The 21,252-nt window shown below is 60.6% G+C and overlaps 1 protein-coding gene and 1 long non-coding RNA gene across 4 annotated transcripts in view; both read right to left on the minus strand.

Moving 5' to 3' along the window:
• The window catches only part of LOC138821406 (serine/threonine-protein kinase 10-like), a 54,643-nt gene extending 35,039 nt beyond the window's left edge, over positions 1–19,604 (minus strand). The window contains exons 1-2 of one of the 3 annotated variants that reach the window (XM_070013610.1): positions 19,366–19,604; positions 3,173–3,337 (exon numbers count right to left, since the gene is read on the minus strand). In XM_070013610.1, the coding sequence (XP_069869711.1) occupies positions 3,173–3,337; positions 19,366–19,521 (321 nt within the window). In that variant the 5' untranslated portion in view covers positions 19,522–19,604. Of the gene's footprint in view, positions 1–3,172; positions 3,338–10,618; positions 10,894–15,114; positions 15,133–19,365 lie in introns of those variants that run through there. The other 2 variants (XM_070013613.1, XM_070013611.1) reach the window with 2 other exon arrangements.
• On the minus strand, positions 10,793–13,938 carry LOC138821408 (uncharacterized). The gene is made up of 3 exons (XR_011370145.1): positions 13,918–13,938; positions 11,744–11,802; positions 10,793–10,811 (listed from the first exon to the last, which is right to left on the minus strand). It is a non-coding gene; the product is annotated as an uncharacterized lncRNA (long non-coding RNA).
• Positions 19,605–21,252: the final 1,648 nt, after the last annotated feature.

Here is a 21,252-nt window from a genome sequence, read left to right on the forward strand (position 1 = left end):
TCACCGGACACTGACAGCTGGCACTCAGCACTCGGGGACTCCGTCAGGGATGCCCGGCCCCCGCCCCCCCCCCAGCCTGCCCTCTCGAGCCCCGCAGGACATGGGGACTGGCCATTCCTCAGCTCCGGGGTGACGCACAGACACACGGGACGCTGGCGTCCGAGGTAACCCTTCACGCCGGTGCCACAGCACCCAGGGCACTTAGCAAACGCCGCGAGCAGCGAGGGGGGATGGATGAGAGCCCACGCGGGTCGCTGGGTGGCGGAGCCGGGTGAGACCTGTGGAATCAATGTGTGGGCTTTACCACAAGGCAAGTGAACGCTGGGGGAGGTGGAGAACAAACCCTTCACCTGGCCGCTCAAGCCTCAGCCATCCTACCCCAAGGAGGTCAGCGCCTGTCTCTTCCTCCAAGGACAGCCACAACCAACCACCCTACGACCACCTGGCCAAGGGTCCACAGCGCTGCCACACGCCCTTCCGCAGCTCAGCGCCTCGGCCCTGGGTCCCAGGGCTTCTGGCAGCGAAGCTCCTCCTCACAGGAGGACAAAGCCGCAGGCAGGGCTGTGGGTCAGCCCTGGATAAGAACGTATCAGCTGAAAGTGACAACTTGGGGACAGAAAGGCCCATGACTAGTCATAACGCCGCCAAGACTTGTCCTTTCTCTGTTTTTCCAGCTCAGCCACTTTCTAGCTGTGTGACCGGGGAGGCAACTCACTTGGATTCTTTGTTTCTCATTTCCCTCTGTAAGACCAGACAGTGCAACAAGGCCAAGGTAAACGGTGCACTGCCAAGGACACAGGGCTGAGCCCTCAGTAAACGCGAGCTATCGCAGTGTTGTCTTTGGATCTGGGAAAGGAATGGATTTGGGACTCCGCCTCAACCAGTCAAGGAAACAGACACATCACAGAGTTTTTCTTCAGTGTGCAACGAGTGCGGGTGGAGAGACGGAGAGATGGAGAGACGGAGAGACGGAGAGACGGAGGCGAGCCAATGAGCGAACTCCCTCAGCCTGCATCCAGCGTGACTGTAGGCCAGTGTGGAAATCAACCCTGAAGCACCTTAAAAATCCTGGTAGAGAGGGTCCCAGGAATTGGAAGTGTGCCAGACTTACACAAAAAAAGCCAAGGTAGCGTAAGGACCTAAGTTCACGCCCCAGGGCCAGTGCCAGAAAAAAAAAGGTTACCAGACAAGCACTCAGAGAAGTTCATCCCAGAGCTGCTCACAAGAGCAAAGACGAAATTAGAGGTGGCTAAAGACCTAACCACAGAGCGTGGCACCGTCAGCAGGGGCCTCCCGGGGGGTGGGGGGGGGCGTAAACAACCAACACCTTTTTTACACTGGTTACGTTCAAGTTCGGACCTTGTTTTGTGCTGGACGGCCTGAGCCACATTCTCCCCTGTGCTGGGTGAAGGCCTGGACACTGCACCCACCAGGCCCAGTTCCGACCCTCTCCCTCTCCTGCCTTCCTGTATGTTTCATTTTTCTCTGGTGATCACGTAGATAATACTTGCCTAATTTCTCCTTTTGTCAAAGAAGGGAAATTTTACTAATAAGGAGCTCTTGCAATTTAGGACATAGGAAATGGCCTGGGCTTTGTCAGTCTTGACTTTGGGCCATGAGCAAGGAGCTTGCCTTCTCTGTCCCCTGTTCCCTCCTCTGGGAAAGGTGACCACCTGTGATTCCCCCTGCCCCCTCCACTCCAGGATCTATGGAGACACGGGGCAGGACGGGCTGTGAAATCCTAAGCCTTTTTCTCCCACCACATCTGAGTGGCATCCTTGGGAAGGGGGCTGGTGGTGGGCCTGGTGGGGGCGGTGAGGGCTATGCTCCGTGTGCTGGAGCTGGTCCCCAGTATGGCGGTGTCAGAAGGGGGTGGAACATTCAAGCGGCAGCAAGTAGCTCTCAGGGGGATGAATACATTTCTCCTGAGGCCATCCACCTGGGCCTCATTCTGTAATGTGAAGCCCTGGTGATGTCTTAGGATGAGAGGTCATCATGACAGACAAGACATTCCAGGTACCATGGCCTTGAATCTCCAGAACTAAACCTCTTTTCTTTATAGAGTTCCTTACAGCAATAGAAAAGGGACTGCTTCCAACGAGAAGGGTAAGGTCTATGCCCGCTGTTGCGGGCACTCTGGTGCTGGGCTTGTTTTGTCATCTGGGAGATGAGAGGGAGAGGATATGTAAATTCTCCTTGGGCTTTCCCCACCCATAGGCTTTACTATTTCTTTTCAAATGAAACAGATTCCTCCAGTTAACACAGTAGTTCTGTTCCTTAAAATCAGGCGTTCTGTGCAATACAAAGCCAGAATTCCATTTCCTATTAAATGGAAAAAAATTATAAAACATTATTCACCATCAGGCTCTCTACTAATTTCCTGGAATAGCGCCAACACGGAGGAGCTCTCCCAGGGCGGCACGTAAACAATCCTGATCCCCGAGGTTACAACTGCTGCGGGGCCCTGGCTGTGCACCCAGCGGCCTGCTCTCCCACCAGCTGGCCTCTCTGCTTGCCTCTCCAGTCGTCCACATCCAATTCGGATGCTCTTCTGGCTGCACCTAGAACTTACGTGAAACACCCTGTCAACACTGCGCCCTTCCAGGCAGCGGCACAGCAGAGGTGGACAAGGCCGCGGCTGCACCTTTCCCTGCAGCAGTGCCTGGCCTCCCGCCGGCTCCCCTCTCGGCTCCCGTCCTCCTGGGAATTCGCTCCTTCAATCCCATCGCCCTCTCCTGTGCTACTTGCTACAGGCTGAGAATCCTTTCTCCAAAACGCTTAGGACCAGAAGTGTTCAGGTTTGGAGTGTCTGGCATCCTCTATACGAGGTAAGCAACCCTAACGGGAAGATCTGAAACTTGAAACTTTTTGAAGAGCATTCTAATTTTAGGAATCTTCAGATTTCTGATTTCCAGGTTTGCGATACTCATTCCGTATTATTATCCCAATGTGGCAGAGGCTGGAACTGAGGCACAGACTTGTGACACACGAGTGTAGGTTTATCTGGCTGATGAGCAGCTGCAGGAGGTTTCAGGGCAGGCAGGAGAGCCCTGTAAAGGCCACATCCTCTGCTGGGGCAGGGAGCGCACAGCCGCCCTCCGCACCTCTCCCTGCCCAGCCCTCACCCTCAGGCAAACACGGAGCCGCAGACGGAGCCGGAGCCGAGCCTTACCCACAGCTTCCCGTCATAGTAGTAAGCCCCCAGGAGCTTCACGATGTAGGGGTGGTCGCAGGTGGCGAGGATCTCAATCTCCACAATGTAGTCCTCCAGCTCCTCCTCACTCTTGGTCTCAATGACCTTAGCTGCGGCCAAGTCTCCCGTCTCCTTGTTCTTGGCCTGTAAGGTGGAGACACAGAAGGTCAACAAGGCACCAGATCCCTGGAGACCACTCCTGAGTGGGAAACTGAGGCTGGCTCTGCATGGGAACAAAGTGCAAGCAGAACATGGCAAGGGCCTGTCAGCCCACGGTGCATGCAAGACGCGACCTCCGTGCTTCGTAAGAACGGTGGAATAAAGCACAAGAAGGGCTAGCTCTGCAAATACCAACATGGGAAGGTTGAACAGGCATGTTTCATGAATCATCTCACACAGAAAGAAGGGCTGGGGTAACTGAGAGAGGCAGGGGAGAGAGAGAATGAAACCAGTCCTAAATAAGTAAATTACAGAGACATTGCTTACTGGCCAAATGTCTGTGCCTCTCTCTCCCTCCCTCTCCTCTCTCTCTCTGTCTCTCTTTCTCTGTCTCTGTCTCTCTGTCTCTCTCTCGTTTTGATAAAAACAGAACAAAAACCTTTGCACCTACTAGGCTAGAAGCAAGGACAGAGCATAACCAGCGTGGACAGTGAGGATATAGCACTTGGGATCCTGAGCACCGTGAGAAGGTGCAGCCACCACGGAAGAGCCCCATGCCCAGGGGGCTGGTCCTCAGGCGGGGGACGCAGCACCCTCACCGGAGCCAGATGTGGACCCACCGAAGCTCAGGTAAGGAATCAACAAAACCTGACAGCCAACTACAAGGGTATTATTCATCCATTACAAGGGATGGCATTCGATGCACGATGAGGCAGGAACAAACCTTGAAAACATCATACTAGTGAATACGACAGGTACAAAGGCCAAAGTCTGTATGAGTCAAACTCAGAGATAGAAACTCAAACAAAAGTTATGGGGTGGGGAGGAGTGAGTAGAGCTTGGCTGGGAGATAATAAAGTCTGGAATATCAGTGGTGCAGACAGCTGTACAGCCTGTGAGCTTCTGGGATGCCGTGGAACTGTACACTTACAAAAGGCTAAAGTGATGAACACAGCGCATGCTACCAGAACTCAAGCAGAAGAGAGGAAAGAGACCTAACCTAGCACTCCTACAAGCGAACCCACCCAGCCCCCAGGAGCTCCTGGGAGCCTGAGGCCTGAGGGGCTGGTGCCTGCCCACCGAGCACCCTGAGGTCAGAGTCCTGTCCAAGCCCAGGGACCTGGCTGACTGGGTTACTGGGCACCACCACGGCATCTTCACCACCTCCTTCCAGGCCCAGAGGTCACACCCTATGCTGGCCTCCGGGGAATGCCGACGGCTGCCACCGCTCTGCGCTCCCAAGCAGGAGCCGTAAGAATGACCCACGCGGATGGACCCCAACCAACCCCTCAGCTGAAGATGAACCATAACCTGGGCCAGGATCAACCCTCTGCTGAGGATAAACCATAACCTCAGCCAGGATCAACCCTGTGCTGAAGATGAACCATAACCTCGGCCAGGACTAACCCCTCAGCTGAAGATAAACCATAAACTCAGCCAGGATTAACCCTGTGCTGAAGATAACCCATAACCTCAGCCAGAATTAACCCTGTGCTGAAGAAAACCCATAACCTCAGCCAGGATCAACCCTCTGCTGAAGATAAACCATAACCTCAGCCAGGATCAACCCTCTGCTGAAGATAAACCATAACCTCAGCCAGGATCAACCCTCTGCTGAAGATAAACCATAACCTCAGCCAGGATTAACCCCTGTGCTGAAGATAAACCATAATCTCAACCAGGATTAACCCCTCTGTTGAAGATAAACCATAACCTCGGCCAAGATCAGTCACTCTACTGACACAAAGCTTGGCAGCTATGGAGTGTGGAGACTACACAGGACATTAGGACTGACATTAGTCACATTCTCCCATTTCCCAGACAATACTCTAAGGCTTGGAAGTACTGGGCCATCCAACTGGTGTTAACTGAGGCCAAATTAAGAGAAGGACATTCTCCTAGAGAACAAGACAGCCTTCACTTAGAAGAATTTGCTGTGGGTACCACTGCCTTCCCCTAACACAATTCTCCTCCCTTGACTTTTCTTCAACCTGCTCACTCCACCTCCCACTGCAAGGGAGCGAACACCTCACAGCCAATGGTGGGTACGTGACTCTGACTGGGTGGCCAATCAGAAGACTGCCTTTCCTCAGGGCACAGTGACTAGCTCAAGAATAAACACATGACCAAGTCTACCAATGAACTAACGTTTAGAACAATGGCTAAAACCACCATGCTGGCTGCAAGACAGATGTTTCCCCAGAGGGACTGGAAAAGAAAGGAGGCCCAGGCTGGCTGGGAGCACAGTTCAATCCCATCCATTTTCGGATATTTTTTATCTAGGAAAACTGCACCTGTAGTTCCAGCTACTTGGGAGGCTGAAGCCAGAGGAGCTCTTGAGCCCCAGAGTGAGGGGGAAGAAAACACAGGTATTCAGAGAGGTGAAGTCATCTGCTCAGTCCTACAGCAGGTAAAGAACAGAGCTAGGAGCCCATGCAGTTTCAAATCCTTTGCACCGGATTTCACCAGAGGTGTCTGTAACTGCTGCAAAAGTCCCATCTGACCTCATGTTCCCTCTGTGTGGCCAGAGGGTTGGGACTGGAGGAGGGGGGAGGGGTCCTAGGGAGTGAAGGGAGATCCAAGTAGATAGTTTCGGGGAGGGCGTGGGAGTGAACGGGCAAGGCCTCACATCACAGACAAGGGGCTGTCTGTGGCTGCTGGCCTCTCCCTCCCACTGGCCGAGGCAGGGTCAGGGTCCAGACAAGGGTGAGGGGCTCCTGGCCCAGGCCTCCCTGCCAGCCAGCGGTGACTCACGCCTCGGCCCACACCCTCGACAGCAGACACAGTGTCCACAGTGTTTTCTGGCCCAGACACCCCTGTGGGGACAATCATCCCCTTGTGCAGGCTGGGGCCTGGCCTAGAGGAGGTGGGGCTGGGGGCTCAGTCTCCAGCACATGGGACCCTCCCAGCCTAGAGGAGGTGGGGCTGGGGGCTCAGTCTCAGCACAGGGGACCCTCCCAGCCTAGAGGAGGTGGGGCTGGGGGCTCAGTCTCCAGCACAGGGGACCTCCCTACCTAGAGGAGGTGGGGCTGGGAGCTCAGTCTCCAGCAGAGGGGACCTCCCAGCCTAGAGGAGGTGGGGCTGGGGGCTCAGTCTCCAGCACAGGGGACCTTCCCACCTAGAGGAGGTAGGGCTGGGGGCTCAGTCTCAGCACAGAGGACCCTCCCAGCCTAGAGGAGGTGGGGCTGGGGGCTCAGTCTCCAGCACAGGGGACCCTCCCACCTAGAGGAGGTGGGGCTGGGGGCTCAGTCTCCAGCAGAGGGGACCTCCCACCTAGAGGAGGTGGGGCTGGGGGCTCAGTCTCCAGCAGAGGAGACCTCCCCACCTAGAGGAGGTGGGGCTTGGGGCTCAGTCTCCAGCACAGGGGACCTTCCCACCTAGAGGAGGTGGGGCTGGGGGCTCAGTCTCCAGCAGAGGGGACCTCCCACCTAGAGGAGGTGGGGCTTGGGGCTCAGTCTCCAGCACAGGGGACCCTCCCACCTAGAGGAGGTGGGGCTGGGGGCTCAGTCTCCAGCAGAGGGGACCTCCCACCTAGAGGAGGTGGGGCTGGGGGCTCAGTCTCCAGCACAGGGGACCTTCCCACCTAGAGGAGGTGGGGCTTGGGGCTCAGTCTCCAGCACAGGGGACCTTCCCCAGCCTAGTTCCCGGCCCCACCCCAGGGCCCGGCCAGCCCACTCAGGGACTGGGGGCTCCCTGAGAACCATGGCACCACCGTACCATGGGGACAGGCCCAGGCCTCCTCTTCTGGCTGTCAGCTGACCACCGTGTCCTCCTGTCCTCACAGGAAATAGCTGACATGCCAGGCTCAAGAACTAGAGAACTTTAGCTGCTACCCCCAACTCCAGAACTGCAGCCCCCATTCTGACGTGCAGAAACTGAGTCCACATCTACCTGCCTAAGAGGCGTGGGAAGAGCACTCGCCAAGCCTCGCCCTGACCCCACCAGAACCTGCACCCGGCCTGGGAGCCCTAGGAGCTCCCCGGAACAGAATCCGGGGGGCACCCATTCCCATTCCTCTTTTTGGATTCAAATCTGCAGTTTTCCTAAAGAACCGCCCCTCTTCTCTGTGTCCCAGGGGCTCAGGAGGGTACCATGGCCTCCCCCAGGCCAGGTACAGACTCACCCGCCCTGTCCGTCACTGAACTGAGGCGTCGGGCAACCACGGAGACCTGGAGGGTTTCTGTTTCTGATTTTTTTGTATGCTAGTTAGATAGTAGAGAAACAGCTTCTTTCTCTAGGATGGCTAAACTGGTAGAACGGGGTTGCTAGGCTGATCAGAGGGTCCTGTCGCCATTCTTTCAGAAAGCCTGCCAGAGCAAGAAGCAGGGCCCGCAAAGGGTGGAGAGAGAAGAGAGCTAACAACTCTGTAGGGCGCCCGGACCGGCTGCTCCTGAAGGCAGCTTCCTTAGACAGTTCCAGAAGCCAACAAACCCCTTGGGGTTCCTACCACATGCCACCAAAAAGCAAATGAATTTCCAGTCTCAAGGCTCCCACGGAGAGCAGGCATCTGAGGACACGTCCACTCCCTTCATGGCCAACAAAGGACACGCTGCCACTGCCAAGGCCCCCAACGTGGTGATCGGGCCCTGGGGGCCATGCAGAGGCCACACACAGGCCAGCAGAAACCGCAGAGGATCCTGCTGAAAGTGGGGAGAGCCACTGCACATGTGACAGATCAGCAAAGCCAGACAATCCCGACAACGCCTGCGCAGGCTCGGCCCCGGGGTACAACAGGTCAACTCTTCTCAGACCAGACTATGAAATAGCTCCTATCTTCTAAAGGCAGCATTTGGTAATGACTTGACTTTGGTGTGGTTTGGTTTGGGTCTTTGAGAATGGAACCCTATGCAGTTCAACTGCATCCTGAACTCAAGATCCTCCTGCCCCAGTCTCCCAAGTGCTGAGATTACAGATGTGTGTCAAAGCACCCAGCTATTAACAGATTTAAGCCTACTGTCCATCATCTCTGGATATTTGAGGCCAAGAAGCATTAAAAAACAACAGCAAATGTACGAGAGTGGGTTTCCATCAGCCTACTGTATATCAGAAAAAAGGTGCAAATATCCTAAGTGTTTACTGGGATACTAAACAATAGCTTAAAATGTTAGATAACAAAATGCAAGGATGAGAAGAAGTAGTTGTTAAGTCACCATTGTAAATGACCAAGCAGGGCAGTGACGTTGTGGCGGGGTCAGAGCAGGGAACACTAAGCCCCTGTGGACAGGGCCCAGCCGAGCCCAGAGCTGATGGACAGGGCCCAGCCGAGACCAGAGCAGATGGACAGGACCCAGCCGAGCCCAGAGCGGATAGGCAGGACCCAGCCGAGCCCAGAGCAGGCGGACAGGGCCCAGCCGAGCCCAGAGCAGGCGGACAGGGCCCAGCCGAGCCCAGAGCGGGTGGACAGGGCCCAGCCGAGACAAGAGCGGGTGGACAGGACCCAGCCGAGCCCAGAGCAGATGGACAGGACCCAGCCGAGCCCAGAGCAGATGGACAGGGCCCAGCCGAGCCCAGAGCGGATGGACAGGGCCCAGCCGAGACAAGAGCGGATGGACAGGGCCCAGCCGAGCCCAGAGCAGATGGACAGGGCCCAGCCGAGCCCAGAGCGGGCGGACAGGGCCCAGCCGAGCCCAGAGCGGATGGACAGGGCCCAGCCGAGACCAGAGCAGATGGACAGGGCCCAGCCGAGCCCAGAGCGGGCGGACAGGGCCCAGCCGAGCCCAGAGCGGATGGACAGGGCCCAGCCGAGCCCAGAGCGGATGGACAGGGCCCAGCCGAGCCCAGAGCGGATGGACAGGGCCCAGCCGAGCCCAGAGCGGGTGGACAGGGCCCAGCCGGGACCAGAGCGGATGGACAGGGCCCAGCCGGGACCAGAGCAGATGGATATGGTCCAGCCGAGCCCAGAGCGGGCGGACAGGGCCCAGCCGACACAGTGGTCATCACAACAGGGACCTCACGGAAGGGTGCAGAAGCAGTCTGCTCACCCCAGAACCACTGCGCTGTCCTCTGTGGCAGCCACCAGCCAATTTAAACAGAAAAGACACGGAGGGAAACGTTTGGTTTGTCCGTCACATTCCCCACGTTTCAAGTACAGAATAACCACGTATGGGGCAGAGCAGACACTGAAGCTGTTATCCCTGCAGTAAGTTCTGCCCCTTGTCCGCTGGAAGAGAGGCCTCTCCCGGAGGTGAGGGAGCGCCCCAAAGTCAAATATGAGCATGAGGGCTAGGGGAGACAAGACAATCAGACAGACGGGAGGTGGAACTGGACGGCCAGACTGGTAGGTGACTGGGATCGGAAGGAGGAGGGGAGACAAGAACAGAAAGACGCAGCGAGAAAAGGAAGAAGAGGGAGTCTGTGACCCCAGCAGAGAGAGTGATGTGCTCCGCGTAAGAGAAGACAAGAGAGAAGGCTGAGGCCCCCTTTCTCCTCTGCATATTAGATTTCTGACTCTCCAGCCACTCTTGTGTTGCAAGATGGCACTTCGTTACCTCAGAGGACCCCAAGCCCTGGGCCAGGTCAGGAGGGTTCTCCGCCAAGTGGAGCGGACGCACTGCCCCTCCACCATCGCTCTGCCTAGTTTCAGCTCAGCAGAACTCCACAGCCCAGTTTTCAGAGCACTCCAGGAAGGCTAAGATTATGAAGCACAAGAGCAGGGGAGTGAGGGACTTCTAAAGCATGTGCTCAATGCTCTCCCGCAGGGAGGGCCACTTGGGCATGGCCAAGAATCACTAAGCCTCAAAAGTCCTTCTGGGCTTGGAGGGCCAAACCCAAACAGAAGAGGCCCTGAGGGTACCACATCGTAGTCTTGGCCGAAAACCCGAGCAACCTGTCCAACTTGGCCTAGTTCGTGGGAGCCCTCTGAGGAAGTCATGAGGAATCCAACCCTGGGACAACAGGACAAAGGAGGCAGAAAGGTAATCATGGGCTCTGCCTACCCAAGGAAGGTGGAAGGCAGGAGAGAGGGGCGGGGGTGTCAGAGCAGCAGGCGGGGGCCCCTTCAGGCAGCACAACCCGCGGCAGGCCCCTGGGCACTGCTGCATCAACTGCTTTTCTGGATGAACAACATTCTCCATGCTGCTTTTTGTTGTTCCAAAAACAATGCTCACTCATAAAAGACCACCTTAAAAACTAGAATGGCACGGAGAGGAAAGTCCAAGCCACTCAGGCTCTTAGAGGTAACTGCCTTTCCCTGTTGACACACCTCTTTCCCTCGGATGGCTGGCAATCTCTAGGCTGAGGGCTTCTGGGGGACCGGTGGAAAGTGACCTTGTCCGTCATGTCCACTTCTCACGATGACAGTCCTTCCTGGGCGGCGGCCGGGAGCAGTCGCTGAGCTGGCGTGGGACGGGGCACAGGACGGTGTGGGCCCTAGCAAGAGCCTCGGCTTCCCCAGTCTCCAGCTAAGTAAGAAGAGCTGCGCACACTGAGGGGCCATTTCCTTTTTCTTCTTCAATGAATCCTTAGGTTAGCGCAGAATGTGGGAGGGGCACAGAGTAAGTGTCAATACGCACCCGCCCCCTCCTTCACAGCAGATACTGACTGAGCCCCACACTGGGGACCAGGGGCACGTGTGCTGGGAATGGCCAAGCCCTCTACTACCTACCACTGGCCACCATCACCTGCCCACCGCCCGTGAGAAGTGACTCCGCCCTGGGCTCACCCACCAGCCCTCCCTGGACCTGGAGGGCAGAAGACAAACAAGAAGGTGCACAAAGACACCCCGCTGTGGCAAGAGCTGTGGAGGAGCTGTCAGCACAGGGAGGGGCGGCCTGAGGAGGAACCTGTGCGGGAAGACTCAGGGGAGGGAGGCCGCCCGGCCCACTCACAGGAAGACAGTGGGCAGCCAGTGCACAGCTCGGCTGCCGCCTTCCTGGACTGAGGCGGGCGGGGCCGACCCCAGCCAGCATCCTCCACCCCTCACCCTCACTATGGACGGCCTGCTGGCAAGGAAAACACATCAGAAAGTTACAGGGAGTAAAAGGGGAAATGCAGCAAAGGGGGAGCGGAGAGAAAGGGGAAGAGAAAGTACGAGGTGGAAGACACGCCCAAGGGAAGAGCCAGGGCTAGAGGCCCCTCGGTGGGCCGGTCCCACCGCCATGCCGCCCCTCCCCTCTCCGCGGGCCTGCCCAGAGCACCGCTGCCCGGGTAGGCAGGCTGAGGCAGACCTGGGGCAAGGCTCCCCTCCCAGGAAAAGGAGCTCCAAGGCCACACGGAGTGACACTGACAACCTCTGTCCTGCACACACACACCTCTCCCTCCGGAGAGGCCCTGGCAGAGAGGACTAGGCCCTCATCCCAGCCCTGCCACAGACAGGCTGAGCAACCCTGAGCAAGTTCCTGAACCTCTCTGGGCCTCTGCTTTGTTGAATGTGGAGTGAGGACAAACCCCTACCTTTCAGGTGGAGCAGGGCCCTCGCAGCGCCTGGCACACAGAGCGTACTCAATGAACAACTGTAAGGCAGAAACCTACGTGAGCTCCTCCTGCACAAGTGGTCTCACTGACTCCTTTCTCCCCAGGGCCCCAGCATGACAGATGGCAAGTAGAACCATGTAGCACTGTGGCACCAACTGGGCAGCTCAGAGACATGGGAGCAGAGGTGAGGAGCTTCCCAGCCCCCACACCCTACAGGGGTTGGGGCAGGCAGAGCCTAGGTCCTGCGCCCTCTCTGATCCAAGTGAACGCGCGCCTCTTTCACCAGCTCACCCTCCCTGCTCTCCTTCCTCCCTCCCCCTCTGGGCTGCTGGGCACGGGGCCCTTTCCACCCTGGGCCCCAACCTCAGCTTCGGCTGCCAACACCTCCGGTCCTCAGGATGCAGCGGCTCTGACCCGGCCTCACTGGCCACCTAGGCCTGGGGCAGCTGGGAAAATCACCCCTGCTCCCAGATTTGGCCCCAAAATGTCATGACCTGGGCCTCCTGGCCAGGCCCTGGGAGGCCCTCCCGTGACGTCAGCCTGACACCTCTAAGGCCCCCACTGGCCTCCAGAGGCATGAGCGTCTGTGTAGCCCGCAGGCACGCACTGGGGCTCTAACTGCCAAGGGGGTCATCTCGGGAATGTGCCCGGCCCAGGAGTTGTCAGACGTGAGGGCCACGCCCTCACAAACAGGACTCCTGTCTTCAGAAATAAAACAACACCAAACACAGTGCCTGGTTCCACCACAGAGCAACACGGCAGCCGCCATCCACGCAAAGTGGTCCCCGGCAGACACCAAACCATGAAGCTTGAACGCTCAGGCTACGCAGCCAGAGACCGAAAAGCCCCAGCTGCCTCTGAGAACTGGCCCTGGCCAGGCCCAGCTCCAAACCCGCTGACCGCTTGTTGGACTGAGGGGGCAGCACATGGTGTGGCGCAGCACCACCTTGCACAGAGGCCACACCAGCACGACTGGACAGAGAGCCCGTCCAAATCAACACTCACTAAGCAGGGCAGCGGAGACTCACGTCTGTTAGCTGCTCAGGAAGGAGAGCCAAGGATCAGGATTAGAAGCCAGCTTGGGCATGAGACTTTTATCTCTAGTTAATCACCAAAAAATTAAATGGGGAGAGCTGTGGCTCAAGGGGTAGAGCGCCAGCCCCAGTAGAAAAGCTAAGGGACAACACCCAGGCCTTGAGTTCAAGCCCCAGTACCAGCCCTCACTGGATTTCAAAGACTTGGCTCTAATTCTGTATTTCTCAGATGTTGAAAGGATGGGTATCTTCCAAACTGACTCTCCCTGCTCTCTCCCCTGCCCACCCCAGCGCTGTCCCGCAGCTCCTGCCCCTCTGCCCCAGCAGCGGCTCTGCTGGCCGAGAGGCAACGGCCCATCTGATGCTCCACAGCACTGGTGAGCAACTCACATCCGGCCCACCCCAGCAGGAGCCATTCAACCAGGCCTCAGGCCACTCGAGCTCAAGGGGCAGCAGTGGCCACCTCAGGCCGCCCTGCCCAGTCTTCTGCCTGGCTTCCCTCTCTCCACCTCCATCACCAGCCCGAGCTCCTCTCAGGTGGAAGCTTCTAGCCCACAGGCCTTTGTTGGTCTCTGTGTAGCTCTAACAGGCAGCGTCTCCTTCCTCTGCAGGTGACATGGCTCTAGCTTCTGCACCGACTGTGTTACTGCTCCCTTTGTGAAAGCCACTCTGCTGCCTTCAGACAACTCCACTGCTCACATGGAAATCCAAGGCCCAGAGAACAGCACGCCATCTTTCCTCAGACTCTGAGATGATGCCAGAGACAGGCAAACCCAGTAGCGTTGGGTTCCACATCTGGCCTGAGATGGAAATAGTTTTTAAAAAACGGAACTGAGCACGTATGCACTCTTTTCTTGTCATTATTCCCCAAACAATGCAATATAAAAGTATTTATGTGTCTTTACACTCAGGTTCTGTCAGTCATCGAAAGATGGTTTACAGTACAGAAGAGAGAAGTTGGGCTACAGCTCAGTGGCAAAGCATTTGCCTAGCAAGGAAACCTGCACCCATTACCAAGAGAGACAAGAATAAAGTGGATGAGAGGCTCCATGCAAACACAAAGCTTTCTGCACTGTCCCCTGGGTGGCGGAAACATCTTCCCTGGGGGCTGACTCACACCTGCGTGGCTTTGCCTCCCCCTCATCTGAGAGCACACCAGCATCTGACAGCCCAAGCTGAAGAGCTGCCTGCTCCAAATGCAGCACTGCCCACGTGGGAGGCTCCGGCCTGGCCCCTGGTGACAGAACAGGAACTGGCCAGCACCTTCGCTGCGTGATGACTGCAGCATCCACAACAGCAAACTGTTTCATAAGCACTTCCTGGGAGGGAACCAGGTGCTACACCCTGGTGTCCTCCCTGGGGCAGCCCCAGGGCCACCCCGCCTCACAGACAAAAGCTAAGGCCCAGAGGCCTTGGCCTGGGGACCACACAGGGCCAGAATGGGACCCGGATCCCACTTACCACCAGCTGTTCTACAGGCCCCAGCAGCAGCTGGTTCTGGGCTGAAGTCCTGGGCTGTTCTGGGGATGGCCCCTGGGTATCTCCCTCACGAGGTAAGGTAGGGACAGGGGCTAAAGTCTGTCCAGTCACCACTTGGCCTACTTTGTAGCCAGCTAAAACAGCTGTGCAGCACCGCTGACCAGCAGGCCCTGGCTGGACACCTTCCTAGGAAGCTCAGGCCATCTAAGTTTCCTGACCAAGTCAGGGATTGACTCACAATAGCATGGACTAGTTTAAAGATACTAGGCCAAAGGAAGCGAGGTCCCTGCCTGGGGCAAACCTCCTTCCGGAGGGGGAGGGGGGGGGAGCCAGGAGGGGAGGACTCAGGAGACAGCGCAGCCCGCACCCCCACCCCAAACCGCAGCCTCCCACTATTTGGGGAGGAGGTGAGAGGCGAGGGCCAGCCAGGGCTCACAGCCCAACCTCGCTGTGATTAAAACAAGCAGGGAGGGACGGTGCCGTCCTTTTCAAGGGCAGCCCAGCTCTGCGCACACCTGAGGCCAAACTGCAGCTGTGAAGGACTCGGAGCTCCGTCCTCAGCAGGAGGGGCAGAGGGGACCTCGGTTCACTGATAGCCCTTTAACCTAGTAACTCCCTTCCGGAGTCTAGCCTAAAAATTAATTTAAAATACAGGAAGGACTTTACAAGTGAGGCCATTTGTACTCAGCTCTGCTGGAACACTGTGAAAATGCCAACAATAGGTCAAGATGTGGTTCTATCCTAAGGTTAGACTTTGGTTATGTACAGGATTTTGTCTGCAGAAAAACCGATATGTGAAGCCGGCAGCCAGTGGCTCACACCTACAATCTCACCTACCCAAGAGGCTGAGATCGGCAGATCAGGGTTCAAAGCCAGCCTGGGCAGAAACGTCTGTGAAACCTTTACCTCCAATTAGCCACCACAAAGCTGGAAGTGGAGCTGGGGTTCACGTGGTAGTGTTAACCTTGACCAAACAAGTTCAGGGACAGCGCCCAGGCCCTTGAGTTCAGTCGCCAGGGCCCCCACACCCCCTGCTCCCCCCTGCACGTACACACACAACTTAAAGTTCAAAGTCAGACTTGTACTTCACTGGGGTGCTGTTGTGCTGGGGCTTCTTGGAGTGGCGATGGCCTAACTCACGCCAGGTGCAATGTCCATGTGGGTACGCCCCCAGCGCTTCTGTTGTATTGCTTTTCAGATAAGGTCCTACTGGCTAACTTTTCCTGGGCTGGCCTTAAACTTGAATCCTCCCACTACCCCTGCCTCTGAAGTAGGTAGGATTATAGGTACTTGCCACCATGCCCAGCAAACACCAAAGCAACTCTCAGAGAGTACGGAAATGCCTGGCCTGCTAGAGTACAGAAATGCCAGGTGCTCCTCTGTGACTACGTGCTCCTCCTCTGTGTATGGCAGGTGCTCCTCTGTGTATGGCTGGTGCTCCTCCTGTGTATGGCAGGTGCTCCTCTGTGTATGGCTGGTGCTCCTCCTGTGTGTGACAGGTGCTCCTCTGTGACTACGTGCTCCTCCTCTGTGTATGGCAGGTGCTCCTCTGTGTATGGCAGGTGCTCCTCCTCTGTGTATGGCAGGTGCTCCTCTGTGTGTGACAGGTGCTCCTCCTGTGTGTGACAGGTGCTCCTCCTGTGTGTGACAGGTGCTCCTCCTCTGTGTATGGCAGGTGCTCCTCTGTGTGTGACAGGTGCTCCTCCTGTGTGTGACAGGTGCTCCTCCTGTGTGTGACAGGTGCTCCTCTGTGACTACGTGCTCCTCCTCTGTGTGTGACAGGTGCTCCTCTGTGTGTGACAGGTGCTCCTCTGTGTATGGCAGGTGCTCCTCTGTGTGTGACAGGTGCTCCTCCTCTGTGTGTGACAGGTACTCCTCTGTGTGTGGCAGGTGCTCCTCTGTGTGTGACAGGTGCTCCTCTGTGTGTGACAGGTGCTCCTCTGTGTATGGCAGGTGCTCCTCTGTGTATGACAGGTGCTCCTGTGTATGGCAGGTGCTCCTCCTCTGCGTGTGACAGGTGCTCCTCTGCGTGTGACAGGTGCTCCTCTGTGTATGGCAGGTGCTCCTCTGTGTGTGACAGGTGCTCCTCTGTGTATGGCAGGTGCTCCTCTGTGTGTGGCAGGTGCTCCTCTGTGTGTGACAGGTGCTCCTCTGTGTGTGACAGGTGCTCCTCTGTGTGTGGCAGGTGCTCCTCTGTGTGTGACAGGTGCTCCTGTGTGTGACAGGTGCTCCTCTGTGTGTGGCAGGTGCTCCTCTGTGTGTGTCAGGTGCTCCTCTGTGTGTGACAGGTGCTCCTCCTCTGTGTGTGACAGGTGCTCCTCCTCTGTGTGTGACAGGTGCTCCTCTGTGTATGGCTGGTGCTCCTCCTCTGTGTATGACAGGTGCTCCTCTGTGTGTGACAGGTGCTCCTCTGTGTGTGACAGGTGCTCCTCTGTGTGTGACAGGTGCTCCTCCTCTGTGTGTGACAGGTGCTCCTCTGTGTGTGACAGGTGCTCCTCTGTGTGTGACAGGTGCTCCTCTGTGTATGGCAGGTGCTCCTCTGTGTGTGGCAGGTGCTCCTCTGTGTGTGACAAGTGCTCCTCTGTGTATGGCAGGTCCTCCTCTGTGTGTGACAGGTGCTCCTCTGTGTGTGGCAGGTGCTCCTCTGTGTGTGGCAGGTGCTCCTCTGTGTGTGACAGGTGCTCCTCTGTGTGTGACAGGTGCTCCTCTGTGTATGGCAGGTCCTCCTCTGTGTGTGACAGGTGCTCCTCTGTGTGTGACAGGTGCTCCTCTGTGTGTGGCAGGTGCTCCTCTGTGTGTGGCAGGTGCTCCTCTGTGTATGGCAGGTGCTCCTCTGTGTGTGACAGGTGCTCCTCTGTGTGTGGCAGGTGCTCCTCTGTGTGTGGCAGGTGCTCCTCTGTGTGTGACAGGTGCTCCTCTGTGTGTGGCAGGTGCTCCTCTGTGTGTGACAGGTGCTCCTCTGTGTGTGGCAGGTGCTCCTCCTCTGTGTGTGACAGGTGCTCCTCTGTGTGTGACAGGTGATCCTGTTTGTAACCAGCCACTTGGCTAAAAGCAGTACTTTCCACTCTCCTCTCCTTTCTACCCAACCTTCAGAATGAAGATGTTTCGTAAGAATTCTGAAGCTACATACTTAAGAGCTTTGACTTACGTTCTAGTAATGGACTAGAAATGATTGTCTTTGAAACCAACTTGACATGGGGGATTGGATGAGAATGGTCTTGACTTGGTGCTGAACTAATCCTCCTCTTTTTCTCCCAAGGCATATGGATCAAAAGTTTTCCAAGAGACAGAGGAGAGAAGGGTTCTGTATCAGGAAACTCAAAGACATCCGACCCTGTTGACAAATGTGGACTTGAAGATCTGAGAAGCTCCTGGAACACAAGTCCTGGCGCTCCAGTATCCACGCGGAACACAAGTCCTGGTGCTCCAGTATCCACGCGGAACACAAGTCCTGGCGCTCCAGTATCCACGAGAAACACAAGTCCTGGCGCCTCAGTGCCCGCGTGGAGCACGGGTCCTGGGGCTTCAGTGCCCGCGTGGAGCACGGGTCCTGGGGCTTCAGTGCCCGCGTGGAGCACGGGTCCTGGCGCCTCAGTATCCGCGTGGAGCACGGGTCCTGGGGCCTCAGTGCCCGCGTGGAGCACGGGTCCTGGCGCCTCAGTGCCCGCGTGGAGCACGGGTCCTGGGGCCTCAGTGCCCGCGTGGAGCACGGGTCCTGGCGCCTCAGTGCCCGCGTGGAGCACGGGTCCTGGGGCTTCAGTGCCTGCGTAGAGCACGGGTCCTGGTTAGAGCACACCAGGCGGAGGCTGGGACAACTTCACGGCCCCGTGGCTCCCCCGCGGGAGGGCGGCGGCGGCACTGCTGACGCCAGGCGCAGGCGCAGGCGGCCAGGCGCGCGGGGCCTCGGTGCGGGGCCTCGGTGCGGGGCCTCGGTGCGGGGCCTCGGTGCGGCCTGGCTCGCGATCCTGATCCTGATAAGCAGCGGTCCCGGAGGCGCCTCACGGAATCCACGCGAGTCCCACGGCCGCCGCTTCTCTGCGGGCCACGCCGCCCAGCTGTGCACGCGGGCCGGGCTCCGCGGTGGCAGCGCGGTGACGTGTGCGGTGACAGCGTGGTGACGTGCGCTGGCGTGTGCGGCGGCACTAGCACGCGACCGAGCACGTGGCGCCTTCGCGGGCCGCGGGGACCCCGCAGGGCGCGCACGCCCCGTCGTCGTGGTCATAGGACGGGGAGGGCGGTTTCGGGGGGCGGGGGTCCCCACGCCGACCGAACCACGCAGGCCCCTCCGGCCGGGCGTCGCAGCGCCCCGCGGGGCCGCGGCTGGGGACCTGCCGGGCCGAGGGGCGCGGGGTCCGCCGGCGGGCCGGGAGCACGGGGCGGCGGGGACCCCGGGGCTCAGCGCGAAGCGGCGGGAGCCGGGCCTCTCCGGCCCGCGGCCTCGGGTCCCCCGCGGCTCCGCCCTGCGGCCGCCTGGCCGTGGAGTCCGGCGAGCTCCCGGCCGGGCGGGGCGCAGCCGCGGGGGAGCCCGCGTTCCGGGCAGGCTGAGCGCGGGGTGGAGCGCGCGCTCGTTCACGTCCGGCTGGGTCGGGGGAGCTGCGGCCGCAGCGGCCGGCGGGGCGGGCGGGGCCCAGCGGGGCGGAGTCGGCAGTGAAGCCCAGGAAGCGGCTGCCCGGCGGGAACCGGGAGGGCGCGGGCCGGGGAGGCCGGCGGGACCAGGGGCTCGCGCGCGCTCTCCCGGGAAGGCGTCCCCCGCCCCGGCCGAGGTGTCAAACGCAAACCCGGAAGCGCCCGGCCCCGGGTCAGAGGGGAAGTCGGGGGCTGAGCGCGCGCTGCTCCCCGCTGGCTCGCCTCGGGTGCGCCCGGCCCCGGAGTCCCCGGCCCCCGCCCCGCCGGCCCCGGAGTCCCCCGGCCCCGGTGTCCCCCGGCCCCCGCCCCGCCGGCCCCGGTGTCCCCCGGCCCCGGTGTCCCCCGGCCCCCGCCCCGCCGGCCCCGGTGTCCCCCGGCCCCGGTGTCCCCCGGCCCCCGCCCCGCCGGCCCCCGCCCCGCCGGCCCCGGTGTCCCCCGGCCCCCGCCCCGCCGGCCGCTCACCTTGTAGACCTTGCCGAAGGCGCCGTCGCCCAGCTCGCCCACGATCTCCCACAGCTCGCCGGGGTCGCGGTCCCGGCGGACGTGCTCATAGTCGCGGGACTTTCTCTTCTCGAAGGTGGACAGGCGCAGGATGCGGCGGAAATTGGCGAACGCCATGGTGGGCGCCGGGGGCCGGGACGCGGGGCCGCAGAGAGGACGGGCTCCGGCGCTGCCCGCCGCCGACCGGGCCAGGCGCGCTCTGGGCTCCGCCGCCCGGAGCTCCCGGAACCGCAGGGCGGCCCCGCCCCCGAGCCCCAGCCAGCCGCTCCGCTGCGCCCGCCCCGCTCTCGCGGCCGCGCCCCGCACTCAGCCGGGCTACGCGGGGACGCGCCCCCCTCCGGCCGCGCGCCCCCCGCGCCCCCCTCCGGCCGCGCGCCCCCCCGCGCCCCCTCCGGCCGCGCGCCCCCCCTGTGCCCCCCTCCGGCCGCGCGCCCCCCTCCGGCCGCGCGCCCCCCCGCGCCCCCCTCCGGCCGCGCGCCCCCCGCGCCCCCCTCCGGCCGCGCGCTCCGCTCCCTGTGCCCCCCTCCAGCCGCGCGCCCCCCGCGCCCCCCTCCAGCCGCGCGCCCCCCGCGCCCCCCTCCGGCCGCGCGCTCCGCTCCCTGTGCCCCCCTCCAGCCGCGCGCCCCCCGCGCCCCCCTCCAGCCGCGCGCCCCCCGCGCCCCCCTCCGGCCGCGCGCCCCCCTCCGGCCGCGCGCCCCCCTCCGGCCGCGCGCCCCCCGCGCCCCCCTCCGGCCGCGCGCCCCCCGCGGCCCCCTCCGCCGCGCGCCCCCGCGCCCCCCTCCGGCCCCTCGCCCCCGCGCTCCCCCCCCGCCCCCCCTCCGCCCGCGCGCCCCACTGTGCCCCCCTCCCTCCGCGCGCCCCCCGCGCCCCCCTCCGGCCGCGCGCCCCCCGCGCCCCCCCTCCGCCGCGCGCCCGCTCCGCGCCCGCCCGCTCCCTGCCGCCTCGCCAGCGCCGCCGGCGCGCGTCGGACACTGTAGCTCCTCGCTTCCCAGCCCCGGTTCCAGAGCCCCGTCCACTCACCCCGCACACACACGCACACCGCGCGCACACACACGTGCGCACACACACTCGAACTCTGAGGATCACGGTTCGAAGCCGGCCTGGAAGACAGTCCGTGAGCCTCTGATCTCAGTGAAGCAGCAGAAAAGCGATGTGGGTCAAGAGGTAGAGCGCCAGCCTTGCTCTCCCTCTAACCCCCTACTTTCCCTCTCCCCCTCATACAATCCCTAACCAGCGCCCTCACCCGCCACCGGAGTCGACATAACTGTTCTGTCTGCACCACGGAGTCCGCACCTGCAGTAGGCTTAATCTGCCCCGCCGTCCCCGGCCCCGCCGTCCTCTCCGTCGGTCCCAGGCGGTCACCCAGCGCGGCTGCCCGTCCTGCCGCGTGGCTGTCGATGCGCACGGGGGCACGGGGGACGGGGGCCCGGGGACGGGGCCCGGGGTACTGAGGCATGGGAGGACGAGGCCCGGGGTACTGAGCATGGGGAGGACGGGGCCCGGGGTACTGTGGCATGGGGAGCACGGGGCCCGGGGTACTGGGGCATGGGGAGCACGGGGCCCGGGGTACTGGGGCATGGGGAGGACGGGGCCCGGGGTACTGGGGGCATAGGGGGGACGGGGCCCGGGGGTACTGAGGCATGGGGAGGACGGGGCCCGGGGTACTGAGGCATGGGGAGCACGGGGCCCGGGGTACTGGGGCATGGGGAGCACGGGGCCCGGGGTACTGGGGGCATAGGGGGGACGGGGCCCGGGGGTACTGAGGCATGGGGGGGACGGGGCCCGGGGTACTGGGGCATGGGGGGCACGGGGCCCGGGGTACTGGGGCATGGGGGGGACGGGGCCCGG

This window comes from Dipodomys merriami, unplaced genomic scaffold (genome assembly GCF_024711535.1).
Source record: "Dipodomys merriami isolate MVZ:Mamm:240054 unplaced genomic scaffold, mDipMer1.0.p SCAF_911, whole genome shotgun sequence".
Lineage (NCBI taxonomy): Eukaryota > Metazoa > Chordata > Mammalia > Rodentia > Heteromyidae > Dipodomys > Dipodomys merriami.